The sequence below is a fragment of the Giraffa tippelskirchi genome, chromosome 11 (assembly GCF_054371585.1).
Source record: "Giraffa tippelskirchi isolate mGirTip1 chromosome 11, T2T-mGirTip1v1.2.pri, whole genome shotgun sequence".
NCBI classification, from domain to species: domain Eukaryota; kingdom Metazoa; phylum Chordata; class Mammalia; order Artiodactyla; family Giraffidae; genus Giraffa; species Giraffa tippelskirchi.
The window spans coordinates 14,397,835-14,424,097 of record NC_137285.1 but is presented as its reverse complement, the minus strand read 5'-3'; the positions used below and the strand labels follow the sequence as shown (position 1 = coordinate 14,424,097).

At 43.1% G+C, this 26,263-nt stretch overlaps 1 protein-coding gene across 2 annotated transcripts in view; it reads right to left on the bottom strand.

Annotated features, from left to right (window-relative positions):
• Positions 1-26,263, bottom strand: part of FBXW8 (F-box and WD repeat domain containing 8) — a 117,553-nt gene that overhangs the window by 30,468 nt on the left and 60,822 nt on the right. For both annotated transcript variants that reach the window (XM_081539705.1, XM_081539706.1), the window contains exons 6-7: positions 14,288-14,484; positions 11,158-11,364 (exon numbers count right to left, since the gene is read on the bottom strand). In XM_081539705.1, coding sequence (XP_081395831.1) covers positions 11,158-11,364; positions 14,288-14,484 — 404 coding nt within the window. The remainder of the gene's footprint in view (positions 1-11,157; positions 11,365-14,287; positions 14,485-26,263) is intronic.

The following is a 26,263-nucleotide window of genomic DNA, read 5'->3' as shown; positions in this document are numbered from 1 at the left end:
CACAGTTTGTGGCTTGGGCATCAATTTTCGACTGGCCTGGCCACTCCTCGTTTGGCCCCAAGTTGAGGCTGAACAAAGGCTTACAAGCAAGTAGACTGGCAGATGTGGCTACAATCAGCTGATGGAGGAGCATGAAAAACCGCAGTGAACTTCTGGGGCCTTTGATGGAGGGCGCACAGTCCGCCCCAGCTCCCTTCACACCCTTAAGATCTAACAACCTTTCAACAACACTGTATGGTCCATGTTGGTGTCGGCACAAACGTGCTCAGCAGGGTCTTGCACATAAAGACAAATATTAGCTGTTAACAATCATCATGATAGTCTTTTCACACAAATCTTGTCAGAATATCATCCTGTTTGGTTCTTACAACCAGCAAAGGAAGACTAACATTACCGTACACATTTTGTGAATAAAGAAACTGAGCCTTAAAGTAATTTAAATATTAATAACTTGCCCCAAATGACACAGGTAACAACAGCAGCCCAGGATGCACGAGGCAGAGCCCAACTAGTCTCATTTCCAGGTCAGTGTTTGCCACCATATGACAAGCCTTTTCCTTTTCTTGGCAAAAATGGTCATTAATAATGGCTGATAGTTCCAGTGTCCCAACACTGTGGCATTGCAGTCACTCACCTACCTGATCTCCACAATTCCATAAGGTGGGTACCACGATTCTACTCACTTTATATATGAGGAAGTGGAGGTGTAGAGAGGTCAAGTCACTTACACAGCAGTGAAGTTCTGAAACTAGAATTCACGGCCAGGTGGGGGGACCTCTAAGCCCATCTTCCTAAACCTCCACCCTAGGGTGCTCAAAATGCTACCCCCGGACTCGCAGCATCAGCAGCACGGGGCAGAGCCCCAGGCACCCCCCACCCCCGGACTCATTGAGTCACAAGCCTGAGGGGTGGAGGCCCAAGATCTGTATTTTTCTGAGATTTGCTGGTGTTTGAGAACCCCTGCCCTATACCTACACTGTCTCCCAAGCCAAAAAGACTTTCCGACCTTAAAGCAATGGTGCTCAGCTCTAAATGCTCACTCCCTGCCTCCCAGCTGGAGGCCGTCTGGTTAAGGGAGCGCTGGGCTGGGCAGTGACAACACGGCAGTTTGAGATGCAGGGCCTGTGCTCCTAAGGGTCGGGCAAGGGAGGGGCTCCCTGAGAGCCAGCATCATGGGTAAGGCTGCTTCTCACAGGGGGAACCTGGATGGACTCCCTGAGAAGACATGGGGTGACAGGAGGGGAAGAGGGGATGCAGGGAATAAACACAGCATACTCTGTACTGCAGGAGCAAGGGGCTCCCTTTGGAGGTGTGGAGAACAGGAACCAAGGCCAGGCAGAAGGTGGACACCAGAGCCTCACCTACAGTCCTCAGCACGCAGCCACTGCTCTGACAAAACCTGAAAGGGACCACGGGCAGGGGCACTGACAGGTGGTACAAGAGCCCAAAGGCGGGGAAAGGGCAGAGGCGGGAGAGGGAGGGGGGCTGGGAAGAAGTATTCTCGTGTCACTTTCAACATACATTTTAAAACTTGTAAACATGAGATAAGAGTTCACAACCTAAGGAAACAGTGCAGAGAGGCCACCCAGGGGAAGAGGCGGAGCCTGGGCCAGAGGTCCTAGGCTAGAAGGAGCCAAAGAGACCTGTGTGTTGAATTCGGTCCCCATCCAGGCCATCAGTTCCACGTCTACAGCGGGAAGGTGAGCCGAGGCTGGAACCAGGCGACGGCAGATCTGCTTCCTGCACGTGGCAGAGATGCTGGGCCTCACTGAGAACCTCCTGAGGCCCTTCATCTGGAATGTGACTGCTCACAGGTAGACTGAGCTGGGGTTTCCTTTGTCTATCTACAGAACCAGATTTACCCTGTAAATTAGTAACACACTGGGAGGATGAGGAGAGAGCAACTTTGTGTCCATTAGAAGAATGCATCTGCAACTCAATAATTGATAAGTTAATTATAAACCCACTAACACAGTGCCTTACAGACAGAAGTGCTGGGCAAATTAATAAATCATATTCATCTACGTACTGAATAAAAAGCAAAAGCCCTCCACTTTGTAACATTTTCATGAGTCTAGTTTAGGCTGCCATGTGAACCTGAAAACGGTAAAACCTCTTAAATATTCTGAAATCCAAACTCACTCAGGCTGTTCTCTGTGTGCCCTCTTCTCCTGCCCTTGACCAAACTAACACCATTTGTCTCAACTGTCTGGACACATGTACATGGAAAGCCTGTGCCCTATTGTACAGTGTTACTGTTCCTGTTGTTGGGCAAAGACAAACATTTCTGACAGGCCCGCCTGATCTTCATTAACTGGAAAAACAAGCTGATTTTTAACCCTAACAGACCTTGTTGCTCCTCATCGGGCAGGAAGAAACCAAAGCCACATGTACTGAGAAGCTGACATAAAAGCAGGATAACTCCAAGTTCACACTCTCCCATGGCTCTATAATGGTAAACCAGGATGAAAACTCCACATAAATAATCAAGAAAGCCATTAGAAAAATTAGGCCCTAAATAAAACTCTAAGCTTAATAAAAAGGCAATGATCATCACATATGTCACTGTAATGGTCTTGTAAACATGCTCAGCGATTCGAGAATACGGATCAATGTTTTTTTAGAAATCAGAAAATGGTAAGAATGTCACAGATAAACAAAACGATGCCAGCGAGAGTGAAGACAGAAGACACTTAAGACACAGAGCCAGTCCTCTCGGACAAGGCTCCACATCTCAAAGTGACTGTTCACAAGGTGACTCAGCACACGCATTAACTTCCTGCGTTCATCCAGCCAGAGGCTAAGCTCCCCCAGCCCTCCCTACTCTCTACACGCATTCTCTCAGAACAGCTCTCAGGAAAATGAATCCTGTGACGCACACAGACTGCTGTGACTGCAGACGTGGCTTCGGCACAGCTCCCACACCCGCCCACCACACCTGGACCACTCCAGCGGTGGAAACCCTCCTCCAGGCCTGGTGCCTCTGCACTGGCCCCCTCGCCCAGGCTTTCCTGATGAACTCTGACCCAAAGCTGGTGGGGATGGGAAGGTGGAGGAGGAGTCTGAACAGGTCCTGAGCACCAGCCATAAGCACACTACCTACTCTCCCCAGGTATTCCCAAATAGGAAACCTGAGGCACGTAAGCAGCTTGCCTAAGGCTCATATGACTCTCAAACCCTTGCTCAGTACCCAGTGGTTACACCGCTGCCTGACTTAGTGGAAGATACTTTTCCCTGTATTCACTTTCAGGAACTTCCTCCCTCCCTCCCTGGAGTGGTTCCGGACTGATAGAGATCCTAAAGCACTCTCAGCTTCTACAAGTGGCAGCGTTCCAAAAATGGGTTTTGCAGAATCACCCACCATGGGTGTAGAGAATCTGAGAGGTGGTCAGGTCCTCAAAGGTCTCTAAGTCAGAGAAGGGTCTTGAGAAGCCCTGGGGCTCTACAGAGGCATTTCAAGGTTTTCACAAGATGTGAAAACTATTCATTTTTAACAATACACTAACAATTATGCCAATTAGTCATATATTTTTATATTAAAACATGTACAAAATGCATATGAATGTTCAATCCTCATATATGTATTCATCTATGCAATTTTCTATAATTACTCTGGAATTCAGCAAATACACTGTGAAGGTCTCCCTATGACCTCATGTCCATCTCAACATGGAGAAAACCATCTTTGTATTTGCCACACTGCTGTTAAAGCCCACAAGACAGTGAGTCCCAAGGCAGATGTCATTGTTTTGAGACATCACTGTTTCCAGCAATCAGAAATCCAGCATATAGTATGTGTTCACTAAGCAGTGGTTAATGACAGCATCCTGAGCACAGAAGTGGGACCTTTGGCAACAATACTAACAATCCAGAAAATGGGTCTCCGAGTGCTATTTTCTTAAACTTCTCCAAGCAGAAAGTAAATAAATATGAAAAATATAAAGGTTTAAGGCGAAAGTAAAGAGGAAATGAGACATTTATTTACTTTGTGAACTTTAAATTTCAAATTAGTCATCCTGCTCATAAAATATTGTTTTTAGTTCTCTTCTGGAATGGAACCTTGAACAAAAGGAAGACAGATTTCATGTGCAGGTGTAGGTATGGAGAATGGAGCCGGGATCCATGAACACTGTGTTGGATACCAAAAGCTCTGCCAGATAGGTATTTCAACTTGTGATGCGGGCAATAACCAATCCAGAGTCTTTTCACGTCTGTATGGGGAATGATTATCCTAAGAGACGTTAGCAATTGTTTTCCAGTGTGATGTAAGCTGAGGAGGCAGCGCCAAGCCAGGGTCCTTGTCAAACACACCCAGCCTCCTGGATTACTTCACTCATGTCCCCTGATTAGAATGCATGCCACGTGCTGCTTAATACAACCTGCTGCCGAATGCCAAGCACATTAGAACTAAATTAGGAAATATGTCCAAATACAAAGAATGATGCGAAGAGCTGTAAGTGGGTCTCTCTCTTCCTTGATGAGGCATGAGACTCAGTGTCAACATAATGCTCTTAAATAAGGCAATTCTATCTCCTAATCCTCCACCTCAGCAAGCAAAATTTAATTCAGGTAGCAAAAGAATTAAAGATGATATGGCATCATAAAAACGTTTTTGTGGATGGAAGTATTTTTGACAGGTTCAGGAAATATGAGACATAAAAACAAATTTTAAGGGGCTATTTGGGCACAGAGGACTGCATTAATGGAGTTGACACCGATCTCTGCCCTGCAACATGAAGAAGAGATGAGGCCAGAGGAAATGCTATTACACTTGTTTTCTTTTACAATCATATGCCACCTAGCAATGGCTACCTTTAAGATTATTTATGCCATTGAAGTGTGACAACCAAAGAATGCAATTTAAAAACTTGGAGAGTCCATTTTCATCTTAAAGTAAAAGGACCTTCAAGCAGCTCACCACACATCTCCCTTGTCCAGTAAGATACAGGAATTGATGAAAAAGTACCAAACAAGTTCCTGCCCAATTATTCCTGCCAGCAATAAGCATGGCCTTTAGGAGATCCCATTAGAGACTGCGTGCTCAGTCGTGTCCGACTCTTTGCAACTCCATGGACTGCAGTCCACCAGGCTCCTCTGTCCATGGAATTCTCCAGGCAAGAATACTGGAGTGGGTTGCCATGCCCTCCTCCAGGGGATCTTCCTGACCCAGGGATGGAATTCGAATCTCCTGCATTGGCAGGTGGATTCTTTACCACTGAGTCACCTGGAAAGCCCTCTCATTAGAGTAGGGGCCCCAGTCTACCCGATCTGACGACTGATGACCTGAGCTGGAGCTGATGTAACAATAATAGAAATAAAGTGCACAGTAAATGTAATGCACGTGAATCATCCTGAAACCAACCCTCGCACCCCAATCCACAGAAAAATTGTCTTCCACAAAACCAGTCCCTGGTGCCAGAAAGTCTGAGAACCACTGTGCTAGAGAAGTATCAGGAGAGCAAGGGATTCCTCGACCGATTTCAGAAGCCCTCAGCTTCCCAGCAGCCCCCTAGATTGGATCACCTCAATACGACTCCACAGGTGAAGGAAAAAGTTTAAACCACCTAACTGCCTGAAGACTCAAGGAACGTGGGTGCTGGACAGAAATCGAAAAGTCACATGTCCAGCCCTCCTCATTTTACAGAACAGAGGCAGGTGAGTCTACGGTCTTTAAAGAGCCATGGGCTTCCCCCATGTGGTAGCCAACAAGCAGAGAAAGAGCACACAGTAGTGTGTGTTACTGTTCTTTCCGCCCTAATGGTGGTCTGACAGGGCTCTCGGGCCCACTGCACTGATTCCGGGTGAAGTCTGTGATTCTAGATGAGGTCATTGATCATCAAAGCAGAGTGCCACAAAATAATTTAAATGAGGTTTAGGACCAGACAAAGCCCTGTTTATTCCCTCTGGCCTCATTTTGTTTGTGACGTTTTTGCAAAGCCTGTTGAGAGGAAAGATGCTAAGAACAGCAAGGAGAATGGGATGCACTGCCATCCACCACTTTCCAAGGAACACCTTCTACAGAGGGCAACAGTTATCAAATGATGAAGGCTCAGACCCTTCTGACCCAGCAAGTCTTTACTTTGAGGAACTAATCCTACAAATATGTTCACATGGACCAAGTGTTGTTCACAACAGCAAAAGACTAGGAGCAAGCTGACATCCATCAACAGGGGCTAAGGTAGCCTAATTACTTAAGGGACCACTACAAAGTGCAATATCATTAAATCACACACACACACACACACACACACACACAAAAACTACCAGAAGTTCTTTATTATGTTACAAGAAATGATGAAATGATCTCCAAGACATTTTGTTGCAAGAAAACGCAAGATGCAGGACAAAAATAGTGTGTTTTACCATTTATATTTTTTAGAAAGAAGGGATGGAGGACACATATGAATAATTTCCTTACATACACATAAAATGTCTCTGCAGGGATGCACAAGACACTGGCAACACTGTCTTAGCTCCAGGAAGAGAACCTGGGTGGCAGGTCGAAAGGAGTGGGAGAAGTCATCCCACTGCACACCCTCCCTTTCGCATCTTTTGATTTCTGAATCAGGTAAATGCATTACCGAGTCAAAAAACACTCTTTTTTTTTTCAAGGGTGTTTAAAGATCTGCTCTTTTAAGAAAGAATGAAAATAGATAATAGTCATTTTTCCATGACTTTACCTGGCCAAAGAAAAAGGTGGTAAACCCAGGCATGGCCTCTAATTCTGGCCTCTGAAATCCAGACATCTGAGGATCGCTATGCCGTGGGCAAACCATGATGTAGCTGACCACTAATGTTTTCTCTGGTCTTTCCTACCAGAGCTGGACATGGCTAAGCCAGCTGTAATCACATGTGTTTCCTGAGATTAAATAAATCAATTTCTCCTAAGTCACTTGGCTTCATTTCCTTAGAAAACTATGTTTACTAGCTTAGTAACCTAAGTATCAGACTACTGAGACCTGTGCACAATGCTGTTTTAATTTTCCAATGCTGAAACACGACTGGTGTCCTGTAACTCTCTGTGATGAATACGTGACAGGTTGGCTAGTAGGCATGTGAATGGATGAGTCTGAACCATTATTACTATGCACAGACAGCTGTGGTACCTAAAGAATGCTAATGTGATTATCAGATAGTACAAGGATATTCTCCAAGTAAACAAAAATAACCCTCTGGAATACTCCTACAGGTCAGCGAAACTTCAGTTCCTGCCAAAAAATCGACATCAACATTTGGACTTCACATCTGCATTTATCACAGTCAATCAATAGTGGGCTCTAGCTGACCCCCAGTTCTGTATCTGGTACAAACGAAGATACACCGAACTCTGTGTTCCCATAAAGCCTTCATGTGAATCCCAGACATATGGCCAGAGGCAGACACAAATCCCCACGTGGACGCAGCTCCAGGCTCACTCTACTGCTAACAGTCTCACACTAACCTGATAAAAAAGTGCTGTTCATATGCTGCCAGGCCAGAGACCAACAGGACCAAAGTGTGGAACTCAAAAGCAAGGTGAGTAGGAGGCCACACACAAGACTTTGAGAATTACAACAGCGCATCATGCAACGGCAGGATGCTACTGAAACCTCACAGAGCCACTGTGACATGGCTTAATTCACACGGCAATGCTGAATTTGCTGAGGAAGCAGAAAACCCATTAAGCATAATCAGATGGCAATTTCCGCCTCTGCAAAAATAAGGAAAGTTTCACAGCAAAGGCTTGGCTTTCCTCACGTTCGAGTGGGTGGCGTTCATGTTGGAGAAACATCTTAATGCAGAGTTCTCACCAGCGCTACTCACAACAACCCACCCACCCACCCAAGTAAGTGTATGAACGTTTGCTGGTGTACTCACAAAACCTCTGGATAACTAAATGCCACTGCCAGATTTCAGAGAGGTGCTTAAACACATTCTTGTAGCAAATTTACTTCCACTCTTAAAACACCAATGAAAAACACCCACTAACAAGTGACAGACATTATTTTCTTGGGCTCCAAAATCACTGCAGATGGTGACTGCAGCCATGAAATTAAAAGATGCTTGCTCCTTAGAAGAAAAGCTATGACAAACCTAGACAGCCTATTAAAAAGGAGAGAGATCACTTTGCCGACAAAGGTCCATCTAGTCAAAGCTATGGTTTTTCCAGGAGTCACGAATGGACTGTTGGATCACAGATAAGGCTGAGCACCGAAGAATTGATGCTTTCGAACTGTGGTGCTGCATAAGACTCTTGAGAGTCCCTTGGACTGCAAGGTGATCAAAGCAGTCAATGCTAAAAGAAATCAACCCTGAATATTCATTGGAAGGATGATGCTGAAGCTGAAGCTCCAATACTTCGGGCACCTGATGAGAAAAGCCGACTCATTGGAAAAGACCCTGATGCTGGGAAAAACTGAGGGCAAGTGGAGAAGGGGATGGCCGAGGATGAGATGGGTGGATGGCATCACTGACTCAATGGACATGAGTTTGAGTAAGCTCCAGGAGATGGTGAAGGACAGGGAAGCCTGGTGTGCTACAGTCCATGGGGTCTCAAAGAGCCAGACACATCTTGGTAAGTGGACAATAACAAGTTATTAGAGGGAATAGGAACTTTTTTAAAGGAATTTTTATTAGATTAGCATACAAATCAGCTAATTCTCATAATTAATGCTTTTTAATTGGGTTGGAAAATTTGAGAGGCATCCAAAAAAGTGCCAACTTAGACCAATATCTAAAGAATGCTCCAAGTCTAATTTTGTGCTGAGCTATCTCTTTAACTGGGGGCTTGGCTTCCCAGGTGGCACAGTGGTAAAGAATCTGCCTGCCAATGCAGGAGGCACAGGTTCAATCCCCGGGTCAGGAAGATCCCCTGAAGGAGGAAATGGCAACCCACTGCAATATTCTTGCCTGGAAAATTCCTTGGGCAGAGAAACCTGGCAGGCTACATTCCATGGGGTCACAAAGAGTTGGACATGACTGAGCAACTGAGCACACACACAACCCTTTAACTGGTTTCTCAAATACATCTACTACTATAGTGACTGTATCACTATAGAAAGAGATCCACTCAGATAAGTCAAAGAGAAATAGGACCTGCCAGTTGAAAAATTTATTAAAACTATGAAAGATTTAAACCAGGCTAGTATTAATTCAGCTATCACCTCACTACACTGAGAATTTGAGAAATAAGTGAGATAATCGAAACCTGAAAGCATGATGGATGAAAAATTAAGAAGCAAATAGTTTCTTCTTTCAACAAATGAGCTTGCCAGGGATGGGAAAAGAGTGTTTTCAAAGGCTGACAAAGGAAACTGCCTTAGGAAACCAACAGCTGTCCCTTTTCCCCCACTTTCCAGGAAGACAGAACACAGAAATTATATCATCACAGACTTTCCAGCTAAGATACGCCAAACAGGCTCCTGCAAAGCAGGCCAGCTTGAGCACAAAGGGGTCCCTTCTTACATGAGATTACAATACGTCTCATGTATTTTCAACCACTTTATCTGTGTTCCTGGTTGAAGAACATATAACAGGAATCCAAGTCGCAAAACCAGTGAACGCCTAGAGAAGTGAGATGTGACCTTCCAGGAGACTACATAAGAGAGACAAAATGTACAAGCCACAACCAGAGGCTCGGCTCAGACTATGAGTGCGAGAAAGAACAGGAAGCACTCAGAGACTGCTAATTCTCTGACGCCAGGCACTATGCGTAAAGCTTTACACAAGCGTTTCTTTAATCCTAGAATTCTCTGAGGTCAGTACTGTGATGGACTCCTTTTTACAAATGAGGAAACTGAGGCACAGTGCAGGTTAAGCCACCTGTTTAAGGTCACAGTGGGGAGCGAGCGGGTGGCAGGGCTGGAACCGGAACACAGACGGCCTGCATCCAGTCTGGCTCTCTCCTGGTTCACAACACTGCTACATGGAAAGGGCTCTTTCCACAGGAAAAGGACGATGTCAGAGGAGCTGCTGGCTCGGGGAAGTTCCTTCCCAGGGATTACACCCACTGTCAGCAGGGTCAGGAGCCAACAAATTGGAGGAAAATCAAAACAATGCAAACCTTTATCCATAACTCTCCCCCCTGATTCCACTGGAAGAGAGTTTTCTGTAAGTCAGTTTTAAGACTAAGTACTTGGCCTACAGTCAGGATAGTAAAACACTGCTGCTGCTGCTAAATCGCTTCAGTCATGGCCGACTCTGTGCGACCCCATAGACGGCAGCCTACCAGGCTCCCCCGTCCCTGGGATTCTCTAGGCAAGAACACTGGAGTGGGTTGCCATTTCCTTCTCCAATGCATGAAAGTGAAAAGTGAAAGTGAAGTCGCTCAGTTGTGTCTGACTCTCAGCGACCCCATGGACTGCAGCCTACCAGGCTCCTCCATCCTTGGGATTTTCCAGGCAAGAGTACTGGAGTGGGTTGCCATTTCCTTCTCCGAGTAAAACACTAAGTAGTGCTAAAATCGAGTCATCATGCAAACAATTTCAATTAAAAACCTGTCTCCTTGTTTCTGGCTCAAAGAGTATCAAGAGGCGCTTTACACACTGCAGAAAAGGATGTAAATTTTGATGCAACCTCATCAGAAGGCACTTTGGCAAAGTCCATCAACCTTCTGACCAAGCAACATAAATGCTAGGAATTTATCCCAGAGATTTACAAGTTGCAGTGTGCATTGGAGCACTGTCTGTAACAGTCCACACAGAGAGAAAGCAACCTCAGTGCCCACCAATGAGGAGACTGGTGAAGCAGACTGTGTTGCAGGCAGTGCTGGAATCCTAGGGAGAGGGAGCTGACATGGAATGCTCTCCAGGGTACACTACTGAATAAAACCCTGGGCACAGAACAGCATGTACACTATGACCTCGTTTCAAAGATACGCTCTTTTAGTGTATAAATGTACCCATCTATGCATTAAAATTTTCTAGATGGATATCTAAAAACTGTTAATAGTTTCTTCTATGGAGTAGGGCTGGGATAAGGGAAGAGAAAGGAAATTACTTACCACTTTATATCATTTTGAGCTACTTGAAATCTTTTTTAACCAGGCTGATATATATATATATATATACTGCCTGAACACAACTTTTAAAAATACATCAGAGAGATTTAATTTTCAAATTGCCTTTTAAATAAAATTCATGTTTTTTTGTTAAACTGTACATCTTGCTATTTTTGTACCTTGTTTCCTTCGTACACCCATCCCAGACTCTTCACACCAAAAGCAGCCTGGTTGGCAGAGACATCCAGACACGTGACTGGCTGCCCGTAGACGTAATGGAGGGTTCTGGCAGAGTCTTCAGCTTTCAGCAGGTATACCAGATCTCCAGCGGTGGCCACTGCCACAGGGTACCTTTCAGTGTCTGGAACTATTTCAAGGTAGTCAACCTGTTAAAGGATAAGGGTCGTTTAGTCCTTCAGGTTTCACCTACAATTCATCCCGACTTGGTCAAAAATACACAATTCCTTCTGCACGTCAATGAGAAGACCAGCAAGTCAACAGAAAAAGACAGGTCAAGGCCCGGTTCACAGGAAGTAAAACACAGTTCCTACACAAATGAAATGATGCTCATCACAAAAGAAACACAGCATACCCCTAATAAGAGAAATACAAAGTGAAAAGTCACTAAGATATCATTTTCACTTGTTGTGTCAGTAAAGATCAATTAGTCTATAAAGACACTGGGCTGGAAGTGGAGTGGTGGACAACCATATTTGTGGATCCCACTTATGGTTGATGGGATGTGGTCTGGCCCAACTTCTATGGAGGGAAATCCTGGAATATTTAATGCAATGTCAAATGTGCATGTGCTCTGATGCAGCACATTTGATGACCCAGGAATTTATATACGTAAACTCATACTTATGCAAAACAATTGTGTACAAGGTTATTTGCTGCAGCACTATTTGGTCACAGCTAAGAACCAGAAAACCCTGGACATGCCTTATTAAGGGACTAATTAAACTTACAGTACACCGATGTACTGGAATACCAAGCAGTCATAGAAAAAAGCACAAAGACCTTCTTTATAAACTCGTACAAATGGATCATTTCTGAGACAGACTTGGGGGGAAAAAGCAAGGAAGCAAGGTAACAAGACTTTACAGTGTGCCAAGGTGTGTAAAAGTGGGGCAGAGGAAGCCTGTGACACATTACGTGCGTAAATCTAACAGTGGCTGCCTTCAGGGACGGAAATGAGTTGTGGGACAGAGCGGAAGGGAGATTCTCACTGTAAACCTTATTGTGACTTTTAAATTCTGAACCACGAGGCTACAATAACTATTCAAAAACCAGAGTTAACTTTTTATTTCTTCATAAGAAACTGAATAAATGACAAAATTCCCTCAGTTCCAAATTAGCCAAAATCGCATTTTCACGTTTGGGCAAATACCACAAATGTGTTTCTGAAAGTGTCTGAGTTACCTGCTCTCTCCCAGTTTCAACATCATCCAGGGTAGGAAGGCCACAGGGAGCGTGCGGATGCCACACAGTCCTGCCGGCCATACTACTGCTCCCACTTTCTCTAATCGGCATGAACCGGAGGGGCTCCCTTTAAGAATAATTTGCTTTTCTAGATTCATACGGGGCATGCTTGCCCCAGGGCCATTTACATCGGGTTTTCACCTCCCTGAATAAATTCTGAGAGGACAAAAGCAGAAGGTGAGCCACTTCTGTAATTATGAAAATCCACAGTCCCTGACAAGAAGCCAAGTGAGTTCAAAGGCCTGAACCTTGAGACCTGTCCAGAAGCGCTTGAGAGAGTAAGCATCTGGGTGACTCTGCTAATCCTCAGGCCCAACGGTGTGAGTGGCGGCCTGCATCCCCAGGCCTAGGGCCCATCACAAAGGACAGCTGTTCTGGGCCACCATTACAGACCCGGGAACATTGCCACTGTGACTCAGGGAGCCTATCTGAGGAAGACAAAGATGGCCCAGCCACTGGCCCGGAGGTGCCTTTTCCAGGGATGGCCCTCATCCAGGATGAGAAACAATGAACAGTGTTATGACACGCCTCCAGCAGTGGCTGCTTGAGTCCTCTGTCCCCCATCCTAAACGTCACTTCTTGCTTTCCTAAAATCAATGTCCTCAGTCTAGCTGTTAAACTTCACCTTCATGTTGGATTTCTGACAGACCAAGAGCTCAGACTGACTGTGACTGTGCCATTTGCTGGGAACTGGACATGACTTCACAAAGCTTCTGGTTGGTGCCAGCATGCCACCTGATTGCCAAGGCTGGATTTGCACTTTCTGGAGGAACTCACATCTTAAGTAATTGTCTGAGTTCATATAATCATTGTTAATCTAAAAAGTTCTCTAGGCAGAGGCCAAATAACAAGCACTATGTGGTTTTGAGGAGAAACAGAAATATGGTACTTTTGCATTTCTCTAATAAAACCCCAAGAGGAGAATACAGCCATCAGGCATTTTGGGGAATGCTACCCTCAAACCAGAGAGGCTTGTCGTTAAAGGGACAAGCAGCTTACAGAGGTAAAGTGGTGATACCATGGCTTTTTAGTTATTCATATCTAACAAGATTTCCACTGGGAGGAAAAGGGAAAGGAATAGGATTTGTTCCAGGTCAGGCCATCAATTTATTATTCAGTGTTGGCTTTTCTGTTCACTCTCCTACAAGTGCCAAAATCAAGTTCGCTTTAAACTAAACCCAAATTCAACATAAACGGATTTCAGCTCTTCCTTCTTACCATCACATCATCTCCCACCATACAAATGTAGAGGCTTGGGCACAACTGAACTCAGAAACAGGCTCTATGCAATGAACTACTAAGGTGAACTCAGTTTCACACATGGTGTTGAGGAACACGGCTACCTGATCAACACTGACTAAATCTATTCTCATTCAAGAATTACTCCTGATGCCAAGTGAGAAAACCTTCAGATGGAACAAGTGCAGGAGGGAAACCTTCTTCCCCACATGGCCAGGGATGTACCACTGCACTCCTTGTCACTCATGTATCAGGCCAGATCCTGGTCTCAGATTCCCAGGGAGAATGTCCTGTTAATGCGAAGGAGGCTGAGGATGCCAGCGATGAGACTGCAGCCCCGATGTCAGTCCTGAGGTCGAAATCACAACTTCTTATCTAGGGCAAGAGTCAATTCACCATGGTAAGTCTCTAATGACTCTTGGTAAACGGAGGAAACAAAACTACCTATTTCACAAAGCTCTTGTGAGATTTATGGACAAAGAGCCACAGGAAGCCCTGAGTGGATGGGCGCTGTCAATATCATTTCTATGTATATCAGACCCAGAGATTCTAAGAATGAAAAACAAAACAATCAAACTAAAAGCTCACCAGTTTCTGAACTTCAAATTCTGCAGCTATTTGCAAATTTCCTTCCTCATTGGGGCATAACATTACGACATCAAAAGCAGAAGCTGTGGCAATTGTTGCATCTTCCTGGCTGAGGGCTAGTGCTTGTATTCTTGCATCATGCTCAAAACGATGAATAGGATACTTTCCAGTCCTTAGATTCCAAATATTAAGAAATCCTATGTAGAAAAAAATAATTCAGGAATCAAATTCACTTAGTACATACAGTTATAAAATAATCATGTAACATAAAGAAAATTTAAAAGATGAATAAATAACTTGGTAAAAAATACTTGCATCACACATAACAACGGGTCAATTTCCTTAATATACAAAGAGTTTATATGATTCAATAAGGAAAAAAGCAACTGAAAAGGGAGCAAAGGACATAAGCATGTTATGCTGTCACAGGAAAATAAATACAACTGACATACAGCATTTTAAAAAATATAAAAATTCACTCACAATTAGAAAAATAAAAATTAAAACTATAATAGGATACTATTCTTCATCAGTTAAATTGACAAAAAAATTCATAAAACATTTTTTTATTGAGGATATGGGGAAACAAGCTTTTGTTAAACTGCTGTTAGGAATGTAAACTATTTCACCTAACTCTGGAGGCAATTTGATAATATGTACCAAATTACAAATGTATATAGGATAGTCGCTACAACATTTTTAACCATGTCAAAAGACTGGAATCTATCTAAATGTTCACCAATAAAGAAATTCTTAAATAATTTAAGAATTTAAATACCTCCATAGTTTGTACCTCCATTGTTCAGAGTTTAAATGAAGAATCAAAGAGTCAGTCTTATATATATGAGCTATATGAAATGATCAACAAAAAAATACCATTAAATGAAAAAAGTAAAGTACAGAATACCGGTATAGCACACTATGTTACGTGTTTTAAAAACTGCACACACACACACAAATGTATACTTGGATTATCCCGGAAGGACACATAAAAAATTTAACAATGACTGACCTCTAAGGAAAGAAACCAGGGGAAAGAGACAAGAGTAAACAAGAAATTTACTATACATCCCCTTGTATATAAAAAAATTTCCCCAAAATTCTCTTTGCCAAAAAGATAAACTTCTAAAAAACGGTTTTATGAGAGATCTAAGAGAATTGTTTTTAGTTACTAGGTCGTGTCCGACTCTTTTGTGACCCTATAGACTATAGTCCACCAGGCTCCTCTGTCAATGGGATTCTCCAGGCAAGAATACCAGAGTGGGTTGCCATATCCTTCTCCAGGAGATCTTCCCCACCCAAAGACTGAATTCACGTCTCCTGCATTGGCAGGTGGATTCTTTACTACTGAGTTACCAGGGAACTCCTCTAAGAAGAATAGGAGGACATAATTGCTGAATGGTTTCAACATATGGAGTTCTTAACTTATTCTATTTGTCCTCTTGCACAACAGATAATTTTTTCTAGTTTTGTTAAAATATAATTGACATATAACATTATATAAGCTTAAGGTGTACAACAGAATGATTTGATATACTGTGAAATGATTACCACAGTAAGTCAACATCACCTCATATAGATACAAATATCCTTTTCCTTATAATGAGAACTTTTAAGATCTACTCTCACAGTAACTTTCAAATATACAATATGGTATTATTAACTATGGGCTTCCCTGGTGGCTCACTGGTAAAGAATCTGCCTGCCAATGCAGGAAACACAGGTTCGTTCCCTGGGTTGGGAAGATTCCCTGGAGAAGGAAATGGCAACCCACTCCAGCATTCCTGTCTAGGAAATCCTTTGGACAGAGGAGCCTGGAGGGCTACAGTCCATGAGGGTGCAGAAGAGTCAGATATGACTGAGTGACTAAACATTAGTAACTATAGTCATCACTGCACATTACACCCTCAGGACTTATTTTATAACTGGAAGTTTGTACCTTCTGTACCCACCTTAAACCGATTTCTCTACCCTGGCAATCACAAGTCTGATCTCTGTTTCTTTGAAGTTTTTCTTGTTTTAATGATTCCACATATAAGTGAGATCATACAGTATTTGTTTTTTCTCTGACTTAATTCACGTAGCATAATGCCCTCAAGATCCATCCATATTGTTGCAAATAGCAGGATTTCCTTCTTTTTTATGGCTCAATAGTGTTCCACTGTATACATATACCACATTCTCTTTATTCATTCATCTGTCAGTGGACACTTAGGTCACTTCCATGTCTTGGCTACTATGAGAAATGCTTCAGTGAACACGAGGGTGCAGTGTCTCTTCGACACTGTGATTTTGTTTCCTTCAGATGTATACCCAGAGTGGAATTGTTGGATCACATGGTAAGTACTACTGTTAATTTTTTGAGAAACCTCAATAAATTTATTATTGAGCTGCACAAATTTCCCACAGTGGCTGCACAAATTTACATGCCCGCCAACAGTGCACGAGGGTTCCCAATTATCCACATCCTCACCAACTGTTCTCTCTTGTCTTTTTTTTTTAATATAATTTATTTACTTTTGGTTGTGCTGGGTCTTTGTTGCTGCACAGGCTTTTCTCTTGTTGTGGCGAGCAGGGGCTACTCTCTAGTTGTGGTGCACGGGCTTCTCATTGCAGTGGCTTCTCCTGTTGCTGAGCACAGGCTCTAGGGCACGAGGGCTAAGCAGTTGCAGGTCATGGACTAACCGTTGTGGTTCCTGAGCTCCAGAGCACAGGCTCAATAGTTACAGTGCACAGGCTTAGCTGCTCCTCTGCATGAGGGGTCTTCCTGGATCAGTGATCAAACCCATGTCCTCCACATTGGCATGCAAATTCTTTACCACTGAGCCACCAGGGGAGCCTATCTCTTGTCTTTGCTTATAACCATGCTAAGAGGTGAAGTAACATGAAACGCATTATTACTGAGGACTTGTTATACTCCAGGCACTGACCTAGACACTAGCAGGTTCTGAAAACAGCCATTAACCTACATTTTAAGAAGTTCTTACAAATACTTTACAAACTTCCTCACCACTACCTTCTTCTAGCCATGGTTAGCAGAGGTGTTTTCTTTTGCAAAATCTAAAACACAAGCTTGACTTATCCCCGACTTGTTAAAAACTACAACTTAGGAAATTCCTTGATCATACTACATAACCTTCCCCCAGCCCCTTGAATGCTGATCCCAGATGAATTCCTCTTACAGACATTGGTTGTGTCTCCACCCTTCTCAAACTGTCTACAGCAATAATACCCAAGTGTAGCCCCTGGACAAGCAGCATCAGTATCATTTGGGGGCTTATTAGGAATTCAGGTTTTTGGGCAGCAAACTCTGGGGATGTATGCCTAAGTTTGAGAACAAACTGCAGAAACTTACACTTTTCTACAGAAATAGAAACTTTTCTGTATTTCGAGTGCCACTTTTTCTTTTCTTGTCAAATAATTTCTTTTTACCATTCCCATCCAGGAAGCTATTTTTCCCCCAGAAACATTTATGCAAGAAAATAATTACTTCCTGAAAATAACATTGTTATTCAATACAGACAAAGGATAACTAACATGCATAGCTTTTAAGTCCTGAAAGAAGAAAGCCAAATTCTAAATGAAACAAATATTTAAATAGATAACACAAAAATATTTCCTGACACATAAAGGCTATGAACATTCATATTGAAAGGGCACATGATATATCAGGGAATAAAGAGTTAATACCAACAGAACTGTTAATATGATGATTACTTCAGGGACATTCTTGGTCTTCTCAATAAAAGGAATAATTCCTTAAAAAAAAGAATCACTTTCTGGCTCATGCTGGATAATGCAGATGATCCGATTTCAACTGATTTTACTTTTCAAAAATCAATGAAAATAACTGTGCACAGATAACATAGTATGTGGTTGTCTATGAGTTCAAATCCAGCTCCACTGTTTGCTTGCTGAAGGCCCTGGGCAAGTTACTTAAAGCTGAGAGTACCTACTACATAGGACTGCTGGGCAGATTAAAGGAGAAAACCGCACAAAATGCTGGAGAAACAGCAATCATTTTTACATTTGGATGTTATCCTATATGGCCTGCCGTTACAGAGAATGGCTCAGTGATAAAAAATCTACCTGCCAACGCAGGAGACATGGGTTTGTTCCTTGGGTCATGATGATCCCCTGGAGAAGGAAATGGCAATCCACTCCAGTATCTTTGCCTGGAATAGTCCATGAACAGAGGAGCCTGATGGGCTACAGTCCATGGGGTCACAAAACAGTTGGACACTACTGAGCAACTAAACAATTTCTTCTCTACTGCCCATCCATAAATCCAGTCCTATTTATTACAACTTCCTAGATAAAGCTTTCAATTTCCATCTTTCTGAAATCCCTCTTTCCATTTTTCTTTGCCTTGTACTTTGTCTTTTACACGTCAGCAAAACTGGAAAACTCAGCAGCAGCCACAGGACTGGAAAAAGTCAGTTTTCATTTCAACCCCAAAGAAAGATAACACCAATGAATGTTCAAACTACCGTACAATTGTGCTCAATTCACATGCTAGCCAAGTAACATTCAAAATCCTTCAAGCTAGGCTTCAGCGGGACATGAACTGAGAAATTCCAGATGGACAAGCTGGATTAAGAAAAGGCAGAGGAACCAGAGATCAAATTGCCAACATCTGTTGGATTATAGAGAAAGCAAGGGAATTCCAGAAAAACATCTACTTCTGCTTCACTGACTACGCTAAAGCCTTTGACTGTGTGGACCACAACAAACCGTGGAAAATTCTTAAAAGAGATGGGAACAGACCACGTTACTTGCCTCCTGAGAAACCTGTATGCATGTTAAGAAGCAACAGTTAGAATCAGACATGGAACAACGAACTGGTTCAAAATTGGGAAAGGTACATCAAGGCTGTATATTGTCACCCTGCCTACTTACCTTATATGCAGGGCACATGTGAAATGCTGAGCTGGATAAATCACAGGCTGGAATCAAGATGGCTGGGAGGAATATCAACAATCCCAAATATTCAGATGATACCACTCTAATGGCGGAAAGTAAAGAGGAACTAAAGAGCCTCTTGATGAGAGTGAAAGAGGAGAGTGAAAAAGCTGGCTTCAAACTCAACACTCAAAAAACTAAGATCATGGCATCTGGTGCCATCACTTCATGGCAAATAGAAGGGGAAATAGTAGAAACGGTGACATATTTTATTTTCTTGGAATCCAAAATCACTGTGAATGGTCACTGCAGCCACAAAATTAAAAGACGCTTGCTCCTTGGATGAAAAGCTATGACAAACCCAGACAGGCTATTAAAAAGCAGAGACATCACTTTGCCGACAAAGGTCCATCTAGTCAAAGCTATGGTTTTCTCAGGAGTCATGTACAGATGTGAGAGTTGGACCATAAAGAAGGCTGAGTGCCAAAGAATTGATGTTTCGAATTGAGGTGCTGGAGAAGACTCTTGAGAGTTCCTTGGACTGCAAGGAGATCAAACCAGTCAATTCTAAAGGAAATCAACCCTGAATATTCATTGGAAGGACTGATGTTGAAGCTGAAGCTCTAATACTTTGGCCACCTGATGCAAAGGGCCAGCTCATTGGAAAAGACCCCGATGCTGGGAAAGATTGAAGGCAAAAGGAGAAGAGGTCAGCAAAGGATGAGATAGTTATATAGCATCACTGACTCTATGGACATGATTCTGAGCAAACTCTGGAAAATAGTTAAAGACAGGGAAGCCTGGTGTGCTGCAGTCCATGTGGTCGCAAAAGAGTCAGAAAGACTGAGTGACTGAACAACAACTTTGCCTTTAAACAGTAAATGCACTGAACATAGGCTCTTACTATAGGGTAACATTCAGCACTAAATAAATACAGCGAGTTAGAAGAAAATAATACATTTGGGTTGCTGTGCAAGCCTTTCAAACTGTCAGTAGGCTAAGGAGGTGATTACAAACAAAAGCAGAGCTTTCTTCAAGTTAAATGCTGCTTCAGATGTAAAACAGTGTACTCTTCTAAGAATTATGATAAACTTGTTGGTAAGTGGATCAAGAAAGGCTCCACAACACATTCCTCTGGCAAATATTTTGGCAAATTCTTTCCATTCAGACTCATAAACAACAGATACACTGTAGAAAATGCCAAGGGCTCCACATACTAAATGGGAGACAGGCACGTTCCAGGACGTGCCTCTTCCCAACAAGCCTGCATTACATTTGTTTGCTGACAACACAATAAAGCAGTAAAGCAACTGCTACTGCACGAAGCCTGCGAGTGTTCACACACTCACTTGTCTCCTCTCCTACGGTGCTTACTTCCACCTCGGGAAGAGCATCATTATCTTCATTTGACAAAAGAGAAGAAACAGAAGCTCTGAGTGGCTCAACAACTGGTCCAAAGCCACTTGGTAAGCGATGAGGCTGGGCTGGAAGTCAGCTAGAAAGTGCAGGGTAAGCGGCTGCGTTTACAAGTGCATAAAATAACTATGAGCTCAATAAGTAATTGACATAAACTCAACCTGTGTTCTGCCAAGTGTGGAAGTTACTCAACCAGAGCTCACTCGAAGCACACATGGAGTTTATCTATAAACACATTTTTCATTATTAATCAAGTATTGGTTTTGTTGGCATCTTTTCCCCAATAGAATTGTATGCAGTAAAATACCCTTCACTGCAAGACTGCAGAGCTGTTCTAAGAAGGGTCTTCCTAGAAAATATATTCCAGGTGCCATCCATTTAATGGTCACATCCTTCTGTTTTGAATGTCTGTGGTGTTACGGTCTTGGCTGATTTTCTCCAACTATGAAGTGCGTAACTCTGCCAGGCCCTCACCTGTCATCAGTACCAGTATTGCTCACAGTCCTCCAACTTCACTTTAAGGTGTGTTAACTTTTAGGGCTGCAGTATTCGCTTGATGAAGTGACCTTCTGTCATATGAAATGTCTTTCTGTTATGCTCTTCCCTCTGAAATCTACTTTGATATTGATAGAGTCACTCCACCTTTGGAGTAGTGTTAGCATGCTATGTGTTTTCCTGTCCTTTCATTTTGCCTCGTGTCTGTCTAAAGTGGGTTTACTTGTAGACGGTGTGCAGTTGGTCTTGCTTTTAACCGGGGTATGTAGACTGCTAACCTTTAATGTGACTAGTGCTAAGGGTGGGTTTAATCTACTAGTGCTAAGGGTGGGTTTAATCTACCGTCTTGTCTTGTTTTCTATCTGTCCCATGTGTTCTTCGTTCCCTTCCCCCTCTTTTTCTGCCTTCTTTCGGACTGAGTATTTGGATTAATTATGTGTTCATTTCATTCTGATTCCTTTGTTGGTCTATTAGCCAAACTGTTTATTTTAGCGGCTACTTGAGACTTGCAGCACTCATCTGTAACTCACTGGTCTGCCTTCAAGCAATACTGCACCACTTCACACACAGGGAACCAGCACATTCCCATTCCCTCCCGCCCTGCCTTTCTGCTATTGTTGCCATACTTTTTAATCTCTACATATGTTATAAACCCCACTCGCATTGTGATTATTTTTGCATAAGCAGGCAATTATCTTTTAAACAGAAATAAGAAAAAAAGCCATTTATATCTACCCATGTAATTACCACTTCTACTGCTCTTCCCATATCACTTGTAAGATGGTTAAAACTCTTGCAGCTTTTGCAAGATGTGCGATTTCACGTTCCCACTGTGTTGTTGGGTATCTGACCCCACAATACAGAGACGAGGTGAGCAACAGCCAGCACAGCAGCTGACAGGAGGGGTGCCTGAGTGACAGCTAATTTTATGAAAGGTCTTTTTTTTTTTTAGTTAATATAGTTAAATCATGATACTTTTACAACCTCAAAACTGCAGGGGCTTCAACAGTGAATACTTGAATTATAAGAATGTTTTATAATATTACACTTGAATTATTACCCATGTTAATCAATACTTAGCCAAAAAGCAGTCAGTGCAACAATACATTCAAAACGTATTTGAGCCCCTGCCTTGGGCCAGTCACTATTCTAAGCACTGGGAAAACTGCAGTGAACAAGACAAAATACACAAAAAAGTCCCTGACTGCCTGGAGCTGATATTCTAGTGGCATCACCAAGCATCTTGTTTTGGGGGCATTCAGGAAGGATAGAATCTCTGTTCTCACAACATTCACACTACAGAAAGACCTGTTATAGTTACGAAGATACAACTAACAAAAACATAACAGATATATACACAAAGTGCAATGGGACAATGGATAAGCTTAACTTTTTGTCCCGTTGACACACTATTTTAAGATTTCCAAAAAGGAGCAGCTATCTTCCACAGACATTTCAAGTTGAACTGAGTCCACATAAATTGCATAATATTAAAGAAGCTGTAGTCAACACCTGTCAGAGCCCAATAAACTCCCTTCCCAAACAGGTGACAGTTTAAAAAATCTGACGTAAATTCACTTGAAAGGCCAAGTTTTATCCTGTTGTAGACACAGCACTAGCATGGATTTGGTCTGAAGTGGCAGGCACGTGTCCTTTTTCTGCTCCATTTCCTGCAGAGTGACTTCACAGCACTGACAGTGACTGAACATCCATAAAGGTTTGCTGAATGTTTGTCTTATGTTTTAGCAACGCAACATTTGGTTGTAAGAAACAAATCCACTGGCTTAAATACAAAAGGAAACGGACTGAGCAGAAACGAGGCTAGTTCACTGAACCCAAGGGCAGAAAACATAGCTGCACAGGAAAAAGGATCAGAACCAGAAGTAGAAAAACATTCAGACCTAGGCAGTTCGTCTCCTGATGCACCACACGTCTTGCCTCTGCGTCTCTCTGTACTGTGCATCCCTCCCCACCCACCCCTCTCCACAAAGCAGTTTTCTCTCTTCCCAATTTCACAAGGGCTTCTACCCCAAGCACACAACTGAGACTGAAAAGTCTGAGTCCAATGGCTCAGCCAAGAATATGAAACAGCCGCCCCCAGAGCTGGGGTCCCCATGCTCGTTTACTCTGCTGAGGCCAAAAGACCAACTCAAATGCTACAAATATGTCCACCTCGAGAGGGGCTTCCAAGCCAGGAGATGCCCCCAAAGGTGTCTACCACCTTTAGTCCGCACGCTCGGCCAAGGTGAAGTGAGAGAAAACTTCCCAGCAGATGCAAAGGGAGCTTCACTGTGGCTCTTCGGTGGTGACTGAGTACACAGGTCGTCGCCACCATTCCCTGAACCAGGCATAAATGACCCTCAGCGCCGGGGCTGATGGCCCATCTGCCTCACGCTGGGAAAGCTGAGAGGAGAGCAGGTGCATCTGCCTTTCCCTCGGTTGCTGGGTAAAAGATGTGTAACTCTCAACCAGTGCTGGATCTCCACAATACTGCTTCACTCATGAACAAAACTAAAAGGACGCAGACGAAAGAAAAACGGTCTCTCAAAAAACGTGGAGGCCCAGGAAAGTAGACAGGAGTTGAGCTTGGCAGGCCCACCGCTCTCTGGGCCCGGGACCCTCCACCTTGACAAGCATCCGCGAGGCGGTGGGAACTCCAAGCTCACTCGAGCCTAGGAACAGTCATTAGCGGTGACATGAGTAACGACGGCCAGTCTTTGGAGGAGACATAAAGCCGGCTCGGCAGCTGTGGATGGGCACCAGTGCCAGTCTGCAGCACGTCCCTCCCCTCTCCCAGAGGAGGCCAGCCAGAGTGTGGTAATGAAACTGCACAGAGTGGAGATGGGATCTCAATGAGTTTAAACTGATTTATGTTAGCTTTTGTAAAGAGCACGCGATATCATGAAAGTGCTACCACTGTGAAATAATGTCGACAATCCTTAAGACCTCCGCCTAATGGCACTTGGGCAGAATATTTATATGCCTCGTCGTGGGAACAAGGGCTATAATGGATACCATTTTTGTTTTATTAGGGATGCATATTTAAATTAATCTGCTATTTGCCTAAACAATTAGCTGCTTCTGTTTGCATGCACAAAGCCAAAACTGCAATTAGGCTTCCATCAAAAAGATAAGTCCCAACTAAAACTGTCCCAGTGGAGTCGTAAGAGCTCAGGGCAGAACTTCCCAAAATTACTTTTTAGCATAATGGTAATTATGTTAATTGCTTGAAAGGTAAATAACTGCTGAACTGGTTTTGGAAAAAGACAGTTGGTATTACCCCTCCCCTTTGATCTTTTCCATGCACCATAAAATTTACAACAGGTTACCAGTTTAGAAAGTCAGAGACTGGTCACTTCTTGAACTGCTAGGTCTGTCTTGTGGTCTTTCATGCTATCTCCATTAGAACTTATTTTAGCCACGAGCTCCTCTTCACTTGAGGTGGCATAACCAACACCTGAGACTTGGTCTCAGCTTCCTAACTTTTAAGTAGACAGCATCAATTAACTGCAGTTCAGAGACACTGAGGGAAGCTGACTATTCCTAAAGACGGGTGGCAATCTCAATTTCCACCATGTAAGTAAAACCTTGCCTGTAAGAAATGAAGCAGGAGTCAAAGGAAATTCTGCAATGAGAAAAAGCATCTCAACAGAAATTTCAATTACACCCATAGCACTCACTGAATATGTACCTCTTCACTCATTAAGCCTACACAGCATCACCATGAAATGCAAGCCAGAGATGGAGGCTGGTGTAGTTTGAGAGGACAACACAACTTCTGCTTTCATAGGAGAAGAGGTGAGTAGGAGGTTAAAACCAGTGCAAACAAGGGTCATAAGGCAGGGCTAACTCACAGAAGATCTTGAAAAAGACGAAACGGAATGAAATTTATTCTTCACCGAGATGCTGCATCCACATGCATGTCAGCCTTGACCTCCCAGCTGAATGTACCTCTAAAGCTGAACTCTTGCTTAAGGCAGAAAAACTGTACACAGGAAGCATTCTGGAAGCTGCTTCCCAGACTGACAAGTAAGGGGATCTGAGTGGGCCTGTGGACCAATGAACTGACTGGTTAGCACATAAGCAAGGGAGCGACCAAAGCAGAAACTGAGTCAAGGAGGAAGAAAGATGAATATATTCAGTAGTCTCAAGTTCAAAGCAGAAAGAACCAACATTCTAAAGAGAAGATTCAAAAACAGACAGACAGGAAATTGAAAAGGAGGCAGATGATATGGTGTAAGAATACGACAATGTGACTAAATAGAAAAGTTTAGTTAGCAAAGTCAAAGGAAAAACAGATTGGTGGGGAAGAATTTGGACTGGCTCTTCTTCTATAAAGGGGTGTAGTTCGAGAAGGCAGCTGATGTGAGAGAGACATCACTGTGCACACAGCCACTAACTCTGGCCAGTTCCTTCCTGGATACAACTAAATGATGTGAACACAATACAGGCTGTATCTAGAAGAGCGTATCAGACACTGGGAGTGGCCAATGTCTTTGGAGAAGAGATGGGGATGACTGGGGGAATCAGGACCCTAAGGTGGTAGGGAGAGAAAAAAACACTTTTTTTTTTTACTACATGTTTTTTCTACAAGTAGTATATCAAACAATTTGTTATAATTTGTAGACATATCTCAGTTCAGTTCAGTTGCTCAGTCATGTCCGACTCTTTGCGACCCCATGAACCGTAGCACGCCAGGCCCCCTGTCCATCACCAACTCCCGGAGTCCACCCAAACCCATGTCCGTTGAGTCAATACATATTAATTTGATCAGTGATGTTGAAAAGATGGTCATTTCTTCATCAAAGAAATGACACCTTTCATAAAAAAATTTTTTTTCTGGACTTCATTCAGTTCCACTGGTCCACAGGTCTATCCTCAGGCCAGTATCAACACTGTTTTGATTACTGTCATTTTACAGTAAATCCTCTAATCAGGTAGCATAAGAACTCCAGCTTTATGCTTTTTTCCAAGATCGTTCTTTGCTATTCTTAGTCCACCACATTTTCTTTCAGATTTAAAATTTTAGAATCAGCTTTTCAATTTCTACCCAAAATGCCTATGGGGATTTTGACTGAAATTGGATTGAAGCTCTAGATCAATTAAGGGAGAGCTGGCATCTTAACAGCATTCAACCTGCCAATCCATGAATCTAATAATAAC